Genomic DNA, 18796 nt, shown 5'->3' with positions numbered 1-18796 from the left:
ATGCTTAAAGACTTTGCTGTACAAACGGCAAAAGACTTTGTCACTATCTAACTCGGCATGGATAGCACTGTGCTAATCCTATGCTTAAAAACTTTGCTACATAAACAGACATTTGAGGTGAGCAAATCTAGAGTGTCGCTGGTGTTCAGTGCTCCTTACTAGAGCTGCTCTCCACCTAAACCTGGGAACTACACAGAGTTGTCGATTCTTTTTTGCATAAATTATGCGTCACTAACCCTGAAAGTGATTTGTTTTGATTATATATATATAAAAATATATATATAAAAACAGTAAGAGGCATAAAAAGGTTGGAAAACAATTGTAAAATAGCAATAAGCAACGGTGGCCCTAGGGGGAACCCAAACCACATACTAAGAAAGTGGAATGTGAACACAGGCCCCCCCCCCCCTAGTTAAGTAAATCGTGTAAAGGGGAGCTGGGAGTACTAAGAAACCACACAGGTAAGTAATACAGTACCCCCAGTGACCAGGAATGCAGGGGTAAAACACTTGATTTCCCCAGAACCACCCCAAAGGATGAAAAGAAGAAAACAAAGACTCCCAGAACAGCCTGCAAGAAATCAGCAGTGGATTGCCGAAGATGGAGACCTGTGGAGAGAGGGGACCAAGTCCAGAAGTGTCTGTGGTGTCCAGGGGGAGTAGGAGATACTACCCACCCAGAGGTACCTTTTGGAGTTGGTCCATGAAAAAGAAAGACAAGTCAGCACTGCACCTGGAGAAGAGTTCCTGATGCATGCAAAAGGTGTCCCATGCTGGAAGCTGGTTTTCAGATGGGTGTGGATGAAGGATTTCCACTAACAAGCCTTGGCAAAGGCAAAATCGTGGTTCCAGGAAAAGAGGCACTGCCAGGAACCAGCAAGGTCCAGGAGGACTATACCCAGCAGGGGGAGAAACAGGGGACTCTCTGCATCACAGAAGACCCACAGGAGCAGAGGCAGCACCCATATCTGTCCCACGTGGCAGGGACACAAGTCGCCGAAGCAGCCCACACAGCACCAAAGAAGTTCCCACATCACCGAATGACTACACAGAGGCCCATGAGTTGCAGGAGGGAGTGCTGGGGGCTGTAGCTACATGTTGCCTGAAGTTCACCTTGGAGGTGAAGCAAACAGGCCTTGGTAGCTGCAAAGGACGCAGTGCACAGGGGTGCTGTCTTGCACCAAAGTGCGACAGCTGGTAGGGAGGACCAAGGGTAACTCTCCGGACCACCACTGTGATGCAGGATCCACACCACTCAGGATGAGGGGAGATCCATGCAGCCGGTCGTCATTGCAATCAGGTACCTGCGGATGCAGGGAAGTGATGTCTTCACCCCAAGGGAGATTCCTTCTTCTTGTGCAGGCAGAAGAGTTGCAGTTTTCGGAGGATGCACAGCCGGGGAAATGTTGCAAAGCTGGCAGGAATTCTGGATACAATGTTGCAGAAGACTCTTCCTTGTTGATCTGCAACTTGTAGGTTCCTGGAGGGTTCAGTCGCGGTTCCGGAGGGCAGAAGTTGAAGCAGAGGTTGCAGAGGAGTGCTGCTGGAATCTTGCAAGCCAAATTTGAGGCCCCACCCCAGAGGAAGACCCTATACAGCCCAACGAGAGGGCTTGGTCGCCTAACCACTTATCAGAGGGTGCCTCGGACATCACCTGCCTGGCATGGCCACTCAGATGCTCCCAGAGTTCCCTGCCAACCTTGGAATCAAGATGGCAGAACCCAGGGACCCTCTGGAGGAGCTCTGGGCACCACCCCTGGAGTTGTGATGGACAGGGGAGTGGTCACTCCCCTTTCCATTGTCCAGTTTCGCGTGAGAACAGTGACTGGGAGCCCCTGAACTGGTGTGGACTGGTTTATGCACGGAGGGCACCAAATGTGCCCTTCAAAGCAAACCAGTGGCTTAGGGAGGCTACCCCTCCCAAGCCAGTCACACCTATTTCCAAAGGGAGAGAGTGTTACCTCCCTCTCCCAAAGGAAATCCTTTGTTCTGCCTTCCTGGGCTTGATCAGATCACGCGGCAGGAGGGCAGAAACCTGTCTGAGGGGTGGCAGCAGCTGGGCTTCCGGAAACCCCTGTAAGACTGGTGGTAACAATGCTGGGGGTTCTCTAAGGAGCCCCCGGAATGCATGGACTCATACTTTCAATACTTGCAACAGTATTGGGGTATGATTCCAACAGGTTTGATTTCAAACATGCCCAGATTCGGAGTTACAATTATGTAGAGGGACATAGGTAGTGACCTATGTCCAGTACACATATAAAATGGGGTCCCCGCACTCACAGTCCAGTAACACGGTGCTGGAGTTTGTGGGGGCACCTCTGCTAGTGCAGGGGTGCCCTCACACACAGGTACCTGCTCCCTGCCCTCTGGGCTGAGAGGGCCTACCATAGGGGTGATTTAGTGACCTGGTGCAGTGACCTGCAGTGAAACCGGGCGCGTGCATCCGGTTCACGCAGACTGCAATGGCAGGCCTGCAGAACCCTTTGCATGGGCTCCCTATGGGTGGCAGAATAACTGCTGCAGCCCATAGGAATCCCCTGGAACCCCAATGCTCTTGGTACCTAGGTACCATATACTAGGAACTTATATGGGGGGGGCAGTATGCCAATTGTGGGAAGAAAAGGTTACTAGCAACCAGATGTAGAGGAGAGCGCATATTCACTGGGGTCCTGGTTAGCAGGATCCCAATGAACACAGTCAAGCACACTGATAACATGCAGAAAATGGGGGTAACCATGCCAAGAAAGAGGGCACTTTCCTATAGTGTAGTTGGCAGTTGGGGTCTGTGTATTACTCCTAAATGGAGGCGCAGGATAGGGAGCTTAGTTGTCCCTAGATGGGCCTTCACAGGCAGGATGCGATTGTGGAGCTGGACCCAGCCCCACTCTTACACTTGAACAGGCTATGTCCTGTATCCATACAAAGGACTGCATACTCCCTGTAGTTAGTCTGGGGCGGGGGCAAAGAAGGCAGGGCACCTGTGCACTTAAGTCTTTCCTCTAGAAGCTTCTTCCACTTCAAAGGCAGAACTGGGTATAAATATTGGACCTCAGCCACTAACTCTTCAGTACACTTCAGGACCTGTAGATACTGTACCAGGAAGATGAACTGCTGAGCTGCTGAAGGGAATGCCACTCTGCTGGACAGCTGCTCTGAAGGACTGCTGCCCTCTTGCCTGGGTGAGAAGGACGGGACCTCAATCTGTTGAGTCTAGGACCCAGAGTGGCTCCAAAGGCTAGTTGGCTGGCCTCCTGACTTGAGCCTCAAGGCAGAAGGCTCCAAAAACCGCAACTCCAGCACCTGAACTCAGCTATCTGGGAGTCTACCCTGCCAAGTGGTAACACAGAAGTCTGGACCCTTGGAAATGGAGTTACGATTCTCTGTCAGCATTTGTGGACCCAGCGGAACAAATGGATCTCTACTGCTGTGTGGCGCAGCTCAGAGCAGAACTGACACATTGCCGCCACTGGCTTGGCTCTCCTCTGTTGCAAAGACCTCCATTGCAGCCCACCATATCATCAGAACCACCACTGCGTCATGCACCCTCAGCGCAGGCCCTCGCATCCCTCGATGGCAGCTTCAACAATGTCACCAGACTCCGCATTGCAGCTCCTAGGAACTGACGCCTGGGCCAGACTGTGCAAAAAATCCTCAGCGTTGGACTTCGTATCACAAGCTCTCTTTGATGGGATCCTTGCATCTCAGCATCTTGCAATCAAAGCATTGCTTTGGCTGCACAACTTATCTTCGCCGTGGACCCTTGCAATGCTCTACCAACCAGGTTTAAGGTGCTTTGTGCAGCTGGGCTAAGTGAGTGCCTTTAGATGGCTCATGCACCCCGGTTGGCCTGAACTTGAGGTGGTCCAAGTCCTACGCAACCAGATACCCACAGTTGAAGCTTTGTGCTCTTGGGTGCTATTTTCCCTGAAATATTTAGAATTGCTTATCTCCAGTTCTACTCATAAGTGTTTTTTTTCATTTTGGTCTGGTTTTATTTATTAAAAATGTGGTGTGGGATCCTTTTTGTGTGGTGTTTTCACTTTATTACTGATAGAAGTGTTGCACAACTACTTTAAGCAATGCTTCTTAACTAAGCCTGACTGCTCTGTGCCAGGCTACCAGAGGGTTGAGCACAGGTTAATTTAGGGTTGACTTGTCTCTTACCCCGACAAGGATTGTGGTTGCAGCTTGACCAGGGCTCACACCCCAGTCAACCAACAACTCAATCTCTTACAGTACCCTTACAGAAAAAAAGTTAGCCTTGCCTTTTCTTAAGTGCAATAAATATCAAATAGTGTCTTCCTGCAACTTCTGAATCTGCAGGACCTGTGGGTCTATTACCCCTACCGCATCAAATCAATGGGAGGGAGGGAAGAGTCTGTTGCTGCTCTCCCACATTCTTGCTCTAGGCCAGTTCTGGACATGATGCTGAAGGCACAATGACAGAAGGGGTGTGGTCAGCTGGAGTGAAGTACTCAAAAACTGTGTGGCCTAAAACATTTGGGTTTCTAAAAGGGCACCTTGTGAATCATTGTCCTATATGGGTACTGTGATGGCCATCTGGAGCCCTTTTTTGTTTCAAGAGAGGTTGGTGGGGGGGGACAATGAAAGAAAACCAAACCCACTGCACAACATCAATCAATGCGGAACTACAGCAGGGGCAGCAGCGCTTTACATTGCAGAGCAGTCCGATTCCATCTGGTGACAGAGGACGTTTATAGAAGGCCTTGAAATGTAAGCGACCCTCCTCAGTGACTATCCTTATTCCAAACAGTACATTATGCAACCACCAGACACAAAATAATTTCTGTGGCACACTTGAGACCTGCCAAAACGATTGGCAGGAGTTTCCCTTGACCATTATTTATCTCGGTAGGGTATTTGGGGCACTGATCTAGGAGATAATTTCAAGATCAGTGATGAACCTAGAATTCCAGGGACGAATACCTGTTAAGAAAACATTTGTAAGATAACTTGACCTTTAATTGTAGAAGGCTCACTGTAAAGACCACTGAGAAAAGCTTGCTAAAGGCCACACAGAAAACTTGGATGATTAGGCTAAAGAGGGGCTTTTTGAAAAAATGTCAGTAGAGATGCGATATAATTGCTTAATACTGTTGCATTACAAGTGTGCATAATGAGGTGAGCGCTAATCACTTACAGCTTAGAATAATTTGTGCATTATCAAGTTGAATGTGACTGTCTACAATGGGAGTTAATGTTTGTATGAGTTTTCACAGGCCTTCTGGCCTAACCTTCCACCACAGAGGTGCCATTTTGTTTTCATTGTGCTCTAGTGGTTGGAGCCTGCTCAATGTCAGAGAGGTCTTTTGAGCATTAAAAGAGGGCCATGGCACAGATGTGCAGTGGCTGAATTGCCTGGTAATTGCATGTTTGAACAGCTAAATGTTTTTATACCTTTTAATTGTTCGAGGAAATCTGTTAAAAGGGGTTGGAGGAGAGGTGAATGGCATTTTTAACTTTATTTTCGGCAGGAACATTTGTCTTTTACACATTTTGAGAACTTTTCACCACAGAGGTGCCATTTTGTTTTAGTGGTGTTCTAGTGGTTGTAGCCTGCTCAACATCAGAGCAATCTCTTGGGGATAAAAGCAGGACCATGACACAAACGTGCAGCAGACGTGCGCAGTGGGCATGCTGATGGGGTGCCAAAGGCTACCCTGTCTACACCTGTCCGTGCCCAGATCACCTTCTGCGCCAGCCAAGCTGCTGTGACCTGGCCGAACTTCCCTTTTCAGGTCTTTTCCAGGGAAGAAATGATTGTAATATACAAATCAAATGTAATTTGGATTTTGGTGACGGCCATATGTACACCCGTACAGCCTGTAAATCCACTCTTGATGCCCATGCTTCTAGTCAGCACACATCATATACATCTATAATTAACACCAATACCTTGAATAATAGTGTATTTAACTATGCTGCTTCTATGGCTGTTTCTTTTTCAACTTCTCATCAATTATCGATCCTTCCCCAAACATGCCTTAACTATCTATAACTTACTTCTTGAAGATAAGTGTGACTTTATGTTCCTAACTGGAACCTTGTTGAAGGATACATCTACACCAGGTATTGTGCAAGCAACACCCCTTGTTTTCTAATACAACACCTAAGCCGGGAGGGCAAAGTGGGAGGTGAAATTGTTGTAAGTAAAATAGATCTAATTTTACATATTCTACTTCATAAATCAGTGTAATTAGAAATAATGAAGAGCAGATCTTTACAATGAAACTGCCTCCATATTTCTCTCTATTAAGTGCCCCAATTTATAGACCTCCAGACTGCAATACTGGTTCCCTACAATAGTTTGCTAATGTAATTGGACAATATCTCTTTATCATTCTAAATTCATGGTACCAGGTAATTTTAGCTTGCATATAAAATATCGGAATTGTACTGCAGCCAATTAATTTAAGGCATTATTAGAAGGTGTCAATTTAAAATAATTAGAGTCTGGCTCTACTCATACAGCTGACCACACTTGGGATCTTATTTTTTCCAACCTTTTCAATTTTCAATTTAAAGCTGCTCTTAAAATTGTTTGGTCTGCCTATTTTTGGTTTCTTTACTAGACTGACAAATCAAAGATTTCAGGAAGTGACACAAAAACTCTCAAGAGCCTGGCACAAAATCTTTAAAATTCGAATGGTTGAGGTCTTTCACTCTATTCCCCTAAGAGGAAAAACGTTTTTGTGAATTATTAGAGCTAAAATGGAGAAGATCATATGAAGAGGATGCAAAACTGAACTATAAGGATATGTTAAAGACGTTTTGCAAATCTATAAGCAAGACACACAGTGAATACATCTCACATCAAATTTCATCCGCTTCTAATATGCCCTGTAACCTTTTAGTATTATCGGTTCTTTTCTATCTCCCACTGTCTCGAAAATAAAATCACTCCTTCATCCAAACTATGTGACAATCTTTCTGACTTCTTTTATAAGAAAACAAACAATATTTGCTCAATTCTCAGGACAAGGTGCAACTGTTAGCCTCTATGCCTCAAGCTCTCCCTCTGGACCTTTGTTATTCACATTTACACCTTTGTATCTTGAGGATTTACCTTAAGATTTACCTAAAGAACCTGCCAACTGTAAATCTGGATCCTCTCTTGACCAATGCCCCCGCTATCAACTTAAATCTAGTATCCAGATCTGTCAATCCTATATTAAATAATGTAATGAAAAATTCCTTAGAGTTGGCTACGGTTGCCAGGAGCTGGAAACAAGCACTTCTGCTTCCAATATTAAAAAAGCCAAAAGCTGACCCAAACACCATGTGATTTTAGACTAATTTCACTTTTGCAAGCTGTGTAAATGATGCGAGAGAAAATAATTAACAGCAAGCAACTAACCCATTTTTGGAATCCAACCATCTCATGCATGACTCTCGATCCAGATTTCGTCCGAATTTTAGTATTGAATCTGCTCTGTTAGATGTCACAGAATTTATTAAAGACAATCTTGACTAGTACTTCTGGGCTATGGTGGCCCTACTCAACCTGTTACCTGCATTTCATGTGGTCTCTCATTCAGTTCAGGTCACGCCTTGGCTTGGTTGAAATCTTTCCTTGAAGATAGAACACTGGCATTTACTTTCTGACACTTACATCTATTGCAAAATCGCTTTGTTATGGAGTCCCACAGCAAACTATTGAGTCCTACCCTCTTTAATTTATATTTGGTGTCTTTGGCTAGCCTCATTGAATCTTGGAGCTTATGAGTGATCTCATATGCTGATGACACTCAACTCTGCCTGTCTTTTCAGAAGAACAACAAGAATGCATTGACTTTGTTCAAGCAGTGTTTCAAAGAAGTGGTTGAGTAAATGGACAATAATTGTCTCAAATTAAATTAATGAAATTCGGAAAAAACAAAAAATATTGTTTGGGGGGGGAGGGAGAAAGTCCGCTCCAGATTCCAGCAGATGGTGGCCAGATGAGCTTGTTTCCTCCCCCAGTCTCACCTTATCAGTAAGAATTTTAGGTATCAAATTTGATATTGATCTTTCTTTGAACCTCAAAGTCAGGCCATTTTTTTTCTTTACATTGCTAAACTCAAGTCTTGCATTTAGTCCAAGAATACCATTTAGAGACCATTGTCCATACTATTGTAACTTCCAGACTTGATTATGGCAATATAATATAATAATAATTTAGCTTTATTTCGGCTGAAAGCCATAAAAGCAATACACAAACCAAATAAATGCATACTGTTCATAAAAAGCATATTTCAAATACATAAAACATGGTTAAAATCAAAGTCCATAATATCACTAAGTAGGTAGGGCCTCACAGGCAGTTTCTCTGATGAGTCCATCACTGTCTGGTATCATCCTCAGACTCCAATAAAGCACAATTCCAGCCAGCAGTCACGGTAAAAGGTTATGAACCACCCGAGTGCAAAACCCCCTAGATGTCTCGGACCAAGCACTTTGCAAATATCTGATTACAGCAAACACAACCTTTTCACTGGAGTCACTTGTCAATATGCAAAGTGATTCCCTGTGAGTCCTTACACCAAAAAGCCTGCATAGGGGGATGATCCACTTCCTCCTAGGTGTTAAATAACTTGGGCAGAAGAATACAAAGTGGGCGAGGGTCTCGAATTGCATCGGACAGTAATATTGAAAGTTAGACACATAGCTGGCTTTGTTCCAACCCATAGTAAAAGAGTTCAGTGGCAAGATCCCCCATCTAAAATTAATAAAAAGGCTTTTAGACTGGGCCAGTTGTATATTATCCATGTAGTGCTCAATCGCTGGTGAGCATTTGTGATTTAAAAATTGGTACGTTCTGCTGCCTGATATCTGGCTAAGCCATGCCTCAATCAAAACCGCCTCCCAATAACATCGCTTTATACGCAAGATCACATCTCTTGTTATAGTCTGGGGAGATCGCCATACCTCCTCCATTTTGATCCAGTATCCAGTATTAATACCACACTGTAAAGTATTAATGACTCAGATAAGGAACCAGAGGACCAGAGGTGCACCCATTATATGAGTGGTCTCAAGGCAATTACTTTGTGCATCTGGTTAAGTGCCAAATCGAATATAAGGGGAATAAGTGGTGGGCTAGCTGGTAAATAAAGCAAGAACGTAAGAAAGTATTTTCTACCAAGGTCAAATTCTGAGAGTTACAATACCCCCAAAGTTCGGCACCATAAGTTGCAGCTGTCGCTGCAGCAGCTTTATATACCATAATAGCTGGCAAAATTTGCCCTCCCATAGAATTTTTCATTTTCCTTCTGATCGCCACTGACCACTGCTGAAGGGAAACAGCACTCTTCTTGATTTACGTTGACCATGAGAGATTATCAGATAATCTTATCACCAGATAATCAAGCTGGCTAACCTGTTCAATAGGTACACCCCCAATACTAATGTTCCGTCTAAATTTCTTATGTGGATTTAAGGCCATAAACTTAATTTGATCTGAATTAATCTCAAGCCCCCTCATCTCGCAAAACATTGTAAATGCATCTAGTTCATTCTGGAGTCCCATTGTAGTTCTTGATATCAATAAAGTATTGTCTGCAAACATGAGGATTGGAACAGGTACTCACGTTAGCTTGGAAGCATGACTGCACCAAGTTAGTTGATCTACTGCACCATTAATATAGAGGCTAAACAGGATGGGGGGCAAAACACACACCTATCTAACCCCTCTAGCAATAGAAATTGAGGATGTAAGATCGCCTTCCTGGGTCCACCTGACCCTTGCAGAGGTTCCCTCGTGAAGATATTTCATCAGCCTTAAAAGTTTGCGGTCTAGGTAGTTAGTGGGAGCACCTAAAGTTAATGTTTTGCATTTTATGTTCTCGCACATGGCAAACAGGTCTACTTCTAGGAATCCCAACTCTAGAAGTACTGTTGAAGCACTTGGGTGTTGACTGCCCATTTGTATCTTTGTTTACACATCCTGCTGAGCAGGTACATAAAATAATTGTCCACTCTAGAGAGGTGTCCCACTAGACAGAGGACATGATAAAGAATGGCCCATTGCCAAATTGTCTGCATTAGCTTGGACAACTGTGGTAAGAGCATGGCCGCAGGTTTCTGAATGGCATACATTGTAGTAATGTTATCAGTGGGAATGAGCACTGATTTTCTGCTAATGAGGTTGCCAAATTCTTGCAGCACCAACTGAATTATCAGCAACGGTAATGTGAACTGATGGTTGCTCCCCACTCCTTGAGCGAAGTGTCACTGTTGATGGTAAATTGTAGCAGAGGCTCAAGGTTCAACAGGTCCAGTAATAAGTTCTTGTTCCGCCACTGCAGTTGGTGCTAGGCTCCATCAATAATGGATCTTCCCACTGCTCAGTAACCTATGACCATTTTCTTGCAAGTACATCTTGAAGAGGGAGCACATGCAATTGGATTTTTGGGAGTAGCAAAACGCAAAATACTATCACCACCAAAAGTATCATTCTTATCCTCACTGTCAGAGAACACAATGGGCCTGATTCTGACCTTGGCGGTCTTTTCGCAAGACCGCCGAGTTACCGCTGCGGCAAAGACCGCCGACCGCGGCGGTATGCCGCTGCGCGTATTCCGACCGCTGGGAGCGTTCCGCCGGAATACCGCCAGCAGCCACACTGGCGGTCGGCGGGAAAGTGGAGACTGGTCAACCTCCACCGCCACGCCAGCAGAACACCGCCCCCAGAATTACGACCCACATTTCTGTGTGGCGGTCTTCTGTTGGCGGTCTTCTGTTGGCGGTCACGTCCCTATGGCTCCCGTCGCCTCCCGGAGGACCAACGCACAAGGTAAGTTGATCGTCCGTGAGGGGAGGGGGTGGGGGGGGTGTTGTGTGATGTGTGCGTGCATGGGGGTGTGTAGAGGGGGTGTGTGAGTGCGTGCATGCGGGCGGGGGGTGCTGCTGTGCCTTTGGGCAATGTGTGTAGTTCGGCGGGTGCGCATGTCGGCATGTATGTGTGCGGGTATGTGCCCCCGTTGTGTATGTGTGTGTGTAGGGGGTGTGCATACGTGCATGTTGGGGGTGCGTGCATGTCGGGGTGCGTGTATGTGCATGTCGGGGTGGGGGGGGGCAGGGGGTTTGTACCACCTCTGGGGGGTGGCAGGGGGGTGGAGGGTGTGGGGGGAGGACTCGTGGGGGGCAGTGGGGGGTGGGGGAGACCCCTATCAGTGCCAGGGAAGGAATTCCCTGGCCCCGATAGTGCCTACCGCCATGGTTCGCATGGCGGTTCCCGACCGCCAAAAACCGCGGCGGTAAGCAGGGTCATGATACGGTTGGCGGTCTTGGGTCGACCGCCGGGCCGGAGTGTGCGAACTCCAGCCCGTCGGTCATGACCGCCGTGGCGGTCGGAGTGGGGAAGTAGCGGTCGATCGCGGCGGTGACCGCCGCGATCAGAATGCCATTTTTTGGACCGCCGGTCTGTTCGCGGTCCAACCGCCGCCTCTCCACCGACCGCCAAGGTAAGAATCAGGCCCAATATCTGTTAAGGAGAATGCAGCCTTTGAAATGTTATCACCCTTTTGTTGCTGTGGCAGGTTTTTCCTGTGACTGTTACTGAGATGGTTCCCAAAAACAAATGCCTATGTTGGGGACAAATGTAAGAGTTTTTTGGCATATACCTCTTGGTAGGGAGAAAGGAGACTGCTTCCAGTTGCCCAGGTATGGAAAGAGATGAATGGTTACACTGAAGATTCTGTGTTACCCCTGTCAGACTTCTGATAAATACCTGAGGGGCTGTTGTGACTAAGGGATAGGACTGTGACTTAATAATGAACTCGACTTACCACAAACCTGAGGTGCTGATGGGAAGCTCAGTGAAGATAGAGAGGCAGGCATAATTGAGGCAGAGGATTTTGAGTAGTGTCCAATGCAAAACAATGCAAAGATGTGTTGGCTAGTTGTGATCTTGCAGTGCTCCGATTGTATCGACTGAGTGGTTGTAGATTAACTGTAATATCCCATCATTCTTATGTATTAGAAAGTATAGAAAATAGTTACAATATTCTCACTGATGCAGAGGGAAAGGGTCTGTTTTTTCTTTAACTAATATTTGCACTTGAGAGTTCTAGATGGTCTTGGCTGATTCTATGGCAGCATGGTGAAATATTCCATGGTGTGGAATTCCATACAGTAGCATTGGGTGATGATGGAAAGCACCCAGCGATACAAGGTTATAGCCTTCTAGGCCTGGTACAAAGGGCTTTGGAAACAGGTTGCAGATTTTGCTGTATCTCATGTTTGTTCTCAAGGAAAGCCCAACTTTGGAGACCAGTTCTGTAATGCCTCCATGGCTTTTGCCTTATCCTTTTTTATTTTTTCCAACATGGTTTCGACTTGGGTCCTAAAGATGTGTTTACCATCAAATGGAAACAACTAAAGTGCTGTCAACAACAGCAACAGAAACTTACCAGCCAGCTGAAGAGCTTGGTGACCAGAATCAATCTCAATTTCCTACATTGCACTTGCACCACAAAACACCTGAAGGAGCTGCACTGGCTCCTCATTTATAAATGAGTACAATTCAAACTCATCACAACACACTTTTAAGGCACTACATAACACTGGCTCAGCATACCTCAACAATCGGTCTGCTTTCATAAACCTTCCAGAAACTCCACTTGTCGAAACTCCTGCTTGCACAAATCCCACGCATATGGAAAATCAGGTGCGGCAGTCGAGCCTTCTCTTAAATTGCTCCCAAAGTGTGTAACGACCTGCTGCTACACACAAGAGCCTCCTCCTCACTTCTTAAATTCTGCAAGAAGCTAAAGATCTAGCTCTATGAGGTGTCCCACTGTGCCCTAGGTGTGCCTAGATTCACAAAGCTCAGCACCAGGATACAATCCCTGGGGATAGTGCACTCTACAAATCTGGATTGCGTAACAAATTCTTCAGAATATAACCTGGACACTATAAACTAAACTGGGCAGTAAAATAAGGTTGCAGGTAATAATTTGTCTGGATGCAGTATTAGCAGCATCTAAGGTAACCCTAATATGTGTGTTTGATATTGTCTTTTCTGTATGTGTCATAAGGCTGCTTAGCCATCTACTGCACCTCCTTCCACTGTTATCAGTCATATCTTCTACCGTTAGGGGAGGCTGACTGAGTTTGCAATACATCATTGCTCAGCTGGCTCAGCACAGCTCAGACTTCAGTTGCATTGATTTTCCCGCTCTCCTTCTCAGGAGAAGGGTGTCTCGTCTCCTATGCCCTGCATGTTAGATTATATGAATTGTATAGCACAATCATTACCGAAGAGGGTATCCAGGAGCTTGGGCAGGTGTGTAGATTTGTTGTAACTAAGGTGATTATACGAAGAGCCAAGTCATCTGCTTCTTGCAAAACTCATGAATTGAGGAGGATGCTCTGATCTATAGAGTGGGGGTTGTTTCATGGCTTGGGTGAGAGGTAGGAGAATAAGTGGCCTCCAGTGTTGATTTTGCAGATGCAGGAAATGTGTGCACAAGAGGCTGTGGTAAAGAATAGGTGTCTGGTGGGTTGGGGAAAGGTGTTCAGGTATTCTGTTCCTAAGGTGCAATGTGATGTCTGTTCGGTGTGGGAGGTCGAGTATGAGTGTTGAAGCGGTGTTCTGGTTATTCATTTACACTGCTACTTAACTCCTTTTTGGAGCCAGGATCCTTCCCACTTGAATGAAAGAAAGCTGGCATCCTCCCTTTGCTGGAAAAGCCCACCATGGATCCTAAAGAGGTGCAGAACTATCGCCCCATCTCTCGTCTTACCCTGTCCTTCCCTTCATATGCCAAAAATATATGAACGTCACCTTGTCGAAGGAGATAGAAGGGAACCAAGTGTTCTATACAGCACAATTTGGCTACCAACCAAGTGAGGAATATACTGGATAGCGGTGGGAAGGCAGCCACTATTTTAATAGATCTGTTGGCAGCTTTTGATACTATCGATCATGAGACTCTTATAGCACGGCTAGCAGAAACTGTAATAGGTCGGCTCTACCTTTTGAGCTGCTTCTCTCTTTTCTGTCACAGAGAGAACAATTTACAGCTATGGGAAAATTAGGTCAAAATCATTTACCCTTCCCTGCAGAGTCCCGCAGGGCTCATCTCTGAGCCCTACTCTTTTTAATATTTAGGTGGCTCCTTTGACTAAACTAATTTGTTTCTTTGGCTTTTCCCCCATGCCATATGCCAATGATAAACAGCGTTTTGTTTCTATTGCTAATGACACGGAGACAGCTTTAAGTTTACGGTGTCAGAAATGTTCGGGGGCTAATTTGCAATTGATGAGTTTAAACAACTTGATAATTAATTTAACAAAAATAGGAGTACTTTTGTTTGGGAAGAATTCGCCCTCATGGAATCAGGCTTGATAGCCTCAATCTTTGGCCCTCCTTCCGACTCCAGTATCTACCATAAAAAAATCTGGATATCATGTTTGATGCCAGTTTGTCCCTTAATGCACAAATAAACAAACTAGCGTCTTTCTGCTTCTATTTACCTCATAAGATCAGGAAGATCATGGTTTATATTGCATCTGAGCTCAAGTAAACAGTGGTCATGGCTTTTATTTTGTTTACACTGGACTATTGCAATGTCCTTTATTTGGGGGTCCATGAGTACTCTGAATAAATTGCAAAGCCTTCAGAATGCAGCAGCAAGACTTTTAAAAAAAGATACTCAAATTATAGTCTGTGTTTGTTTCCAAAACATTAAAAGAGCTACATTGGCTGCCTCTGAGGAGAAGGGTCAAGTTCAAGCCCCTTTGTCTCATTCATAAAACTCCATATGGAGCTGATCATGAATTTTATAAGGAAAATCTCATTTGATAATCCCCCAGCAGATGTTTAAGATCTTCCAATGCCATGTTGATCAAGGTGTGTAAATTTAGGAAACCTAAGTCAACATGGCATTCCCCTCAGAGTGCCATGCCCACCTCACACTGCCTGTCGCATAGGTAAGTCACCCCTCTAGGAGGCCTTACAGCCCTAAAGCAGGGTGCACTATACCACAGGTGAGAGCATATGTGCATGAGCACTATGCCCCTACAGTGTCTAAGCAAAACCTTAGACACTGTAAGTGCAGGGTAGCCATAAAAAGTATATGGTCTGGGAGTGTGTCAAACACGAACTCCACAGTACCATTATGGCTACACTGAAATCTGGGAAGTTTGGTATCAAACTTCTCAGCACAATAAATGCACACTGATTCCATTGTGGAATTTATTGTAAAATGCACCCAGAGAACATTTTAGAGATACCCCCTGAATACCAGTCCGACTCCTAGTGCTAGGCTGACCAGTTTCAGCCAGCCTGCCACAACCAGACGAGTTTCTGGCCACAAGGGGAGAGTGCCTTTGCCACTCTGTGCCTGGGAACAGAGTCTGTATTGGGTGGAGGTGCTTCTCACCTCCCCCTCCAGGAACTGTAACACCTGGCGGTGAGCTAGTGGAAATGCCCACCTCTCTGGCCACTGCCCCCACTTTTGGCGGCAAGGCAGGAGAGGATAATGAGAAAAACAAGGAGGAGTCACCCACCAGTCAGGACAGCCCCTAAGGTGACCTGAGCTGAGGTGACCCCCTGCCTTTAGAAATCCTCCATCTTGAGATTGGATGATTCCCCCAAAAGGATTAGGGATGTACCCCCCTCCCCTCAGGGAGGAGGCACAAAGAGGGTGGAGCCACCCTTGAGGACAGTAGCCATTGGCTACTGCCCTCCTGACCTAAACACACCCCTAAAATCAGTATTTAGGGGCAACCCAGAACCCATGAAATCAGATTCCTGCAACCTACACAAAGAAGAAGGACTGCTGACCTGAAAGCCCTACAGAGACGACGGAGACACCAACTGACTTGGCCCCAGCCCTACCGGTCTGTCTCCAGACTCAAAGAACCTGCACAGCGATGCATCAGACAGGGACCAGCGACCTCTGAGGACTAAGAGGACTGCCCTGAAACTGAACGACCAAGAAACTCCAGAGAACAGCGGCACTGTTCACCAACAACATCTTTGCAACAAAGAAGCAACTTTTAGAGAACTCACTCTTCCCGCCGGATGCGTGAGACTTCACACGCTGCACCCGACGCCCCCGGCTTGAGCGTCAGAGAACCAACACTGCAGAGAGGACTCCCAGGTGACTGTGACCTCGTGAGTAACCCGAGTCAACCCCCCTGCACCCCACAGCGACGCCTGCAGAGACAATCCAGAGGCTCCCCCTGACCGCGACTGCCTGGTAACAAAGAGCCCAACGCCTGGACCAAGCACTGCATCCGCAGCCCCCAGGACCGAAAGGAACCAACCTCCAGTGCAGGAGTGACCAGCAGGTGGCCCTCCTCCTAGCCCAGTCAGTGGCTGACCCGAGAAGCCCCTCTTTGCCCTGCCTGCATCGCCTAAGTGACCCCCAGGTCCCTCCATTGCTTTCTATAGCAAACCCGACGCCAACTTTGCACACTGCACCCGGCCGCCCCTGTGCCGCTGAGGGTGTGTTTTCTGTGCCTGTTTGTGTCCCCCCCACCAGTGCTCTACAAAACCCCCTGGTCTGCTCCACGAGGACATAGGTACTTACCTGCCTGCAGACCGGAACCAGAGCACCCCTGTTCTCCATAGGCGCCTATGTGTTTTGGGCCCTCTTTTGACCTCTGCACCTGACCGTCCCTGTGTTGCTGGTGCAGTGACTTTGTGGTTGCCTTGAATCCCCAACGGTGGGCTGCCTATGCCCAGGAAACTAAACTTGTAAGTGCTTTACTTACCTCAGAAACTTAAACATACTTACCTTACCCAGGAACTGTTGATTTTTTCAGTGTCCACTTTTCAAATAGCTTATTGCCATTTTAACCTATACTGTGTGTACTGGTGCTTTCATTCAAAGTTCCTTACTTACCTGTGTGGAGTACCTTGCATTTTATGTATTTACTTCAAATCGTGAATCTTGTGGTTCTAAAATAAATTAAGAAAATATATTTTTCTATATAAAAACTATTGTCCTGGAGTTAAGTCTTTGAGTGTGTGTTCCTCATTTATTGGCTGTGTGTGTACAACAAATGCTTAACACTACCCTCTGATAAGCCTACTGCTCGACCACACTACCTCAAAAATAGAGCATTAGAATTATCAAATTTGTCACTATCAACCTTTAAGGGGAACCCTTGGACTCTGTGCACACTATCTCTCACTTTGAGATAGTATATACAGAGCCAACTTTCTACAGTCAGCCAATGAGGGAAGGCAGCAGTCCCAACTTTGTCACAGAGTGGGATGGGGGTCAGTGAGACTTCTGACCCCACCCAACTCTGTGACAAGGTGTCACTGGTTGACACTCGCCCTGGGCGCTTCAGGGCTTAAACCTGAAGCGCCCAGGTCGAAGTCAATGGGTGATGCTTCCCCTCGTCACTGAGGAGAAGGGCCTTGAGGCGCCTTTGCTGGGCTGAGGAGGTCACGCCCATAGGAGATGTGACCTCCTCAGCCCAGCAAAGTTCAGTTCAGGCAGCCAGGAGTCTGCGTAAAATGCACATGTCTTGCTCCTGGCTGCCTGAGCTGAACATGAAGAGTGTGTCTGGCTGATCTATGCTCAGCCTGACAGGCACTCTTCATGATGGGCAAAATGTGGGAGGGTGTGGCCCTTCCGCCCTAAAGGACAGCCATGGCTGCTTTGCACTTATTCTCCACCCTAGGTTTGAACACTGACACGTTCACTGGGTCCTCGAAGTAATTTAACCATGCTGTTTAGCATTGGCAAACACTGTCTGGCCCACTTGATCTTCGAGAACTTCTTGATGAGGAAGTCCTCATCTTGTGGTGGCAGCTACTGTTAATACATATCTTTGGTGCAGTGTCCAAAGTACAGGAGTGCACCAGCAAAAAAATTAACTAATTCCTAAGTGGCACCCCGCCTTTGAAGACAGCCCCCAAAATAGGCATTTCCTCCTGCAAAAAGGGAAATCAGTCCATCTGCTCATCGTTTTTTTTTTTTTTTTTTTTGAACAACGAAAGTCTTGTCAGGATTGATTTGTGTTCCTATAAAGTGAAATGTATATAGCAAACTAACTTGCCATGCATTTTGTTACTTCTTGAGGTATTAATCCATCACAGATTTTTTAAAGCGTTTTGCCTTCAATCAAAAATACTTAGAATTACCTTATTCAGTGGAGAAGGTACGCTGGATCTAAAGGAAAAGATAAAAATAGCATTTTCATTACTTCTAAAATCATAAGACATGGTCAAAATTCACATGTACATTACAGATCACAAAAACTTTATATAATATCATTTGCTGGTCATTTTTTGAAAATGAAAAATGTTTCACTTCAACAATTAAACTTTCTTAATCATTTGTACAATGGAATATGAATTGTCTTGTGAAAATATATTAACAAATGCATAAAAAATCTAAATTACATCAAGACATTTAAGAAAATGTGCAATTAAACGTTTACATATTAAAAGTGCATTGTGTTTGTAAGAAATGTGTACACAGTAAAATTGTCAAAAAGTGAAAAAGGAACTTGCAAGTTAGTGAGAGCTGCCTTCTAAAAAATGCACAGCAGGTGACTGGCACGCAAGATGCAAACCAAGGAAAATGGTGTTACACATTTGATAACTCAATTGGCGCTGGCCCCTGATAGAGATGGTCTGTTATGATTGAAAGAGAAATACTGGCGGTGAGAAATACCTTTGTGGGGTGCTTAGGATGGTCGCAGTTTTAAAGGTTATCTTTTTTATGATTGTGGCTTATAATAACAATAGAAAAAACAAGATCTCAGTCATTTAAGAATTTGGTGGTGGGACAAGAGGATTCTCAAGAAAAAGGCAGTGGCTG

The 18796-nt window shown here is 45.7% G+C and overlaps 1 protein-coding gene across 1 annotated transcript in view; it reads right to left on the bottom strand.

Moving 5' to 3' along the window:
* The window catches only part of LOC138273925 (clathrin coat assembly protein AP180-like), a 105749-nt gene that overhangs the window by 30389 nt on the left and 56564 nt on the right, over positions 1–18796 (bottom strand). Inside the window, exon 2 of the mRNA XM_069218911.1 lies at positions 18115–18142. Within this exon, the coding sequence (XP_069075012.1) occupies positions 18115–18142 (28 nt within the window). The remainder of the gene's footprint in view (positions 1–18114; positions 18143–18796) is intronic.

The sequence above is a fragment of the Pleurodeles waltl genome, unplaced genomic scaffold (assembly GCF_031143425.1).
Source record: "Pleurodeles waltl isolate 20211129_DDA unplaced genomic scaffold, aPleWal1.hap1.20221129 scaffold_121, whole genome shotgun sequence".
In the NCBI taxonomy this organism is placed as follows: domain Eukaryota; kingdom Metazoa; phylum Chordata; class Amphibia; order Caudata; family Salamandridae; genus Pleurodeles; species Pleurodeles waltl.
The sequence above is the reverse complement of the archived record's forward strand: the minus strand, read 5'-3'. Positions and strand labels throughout refer to the sequence as shown.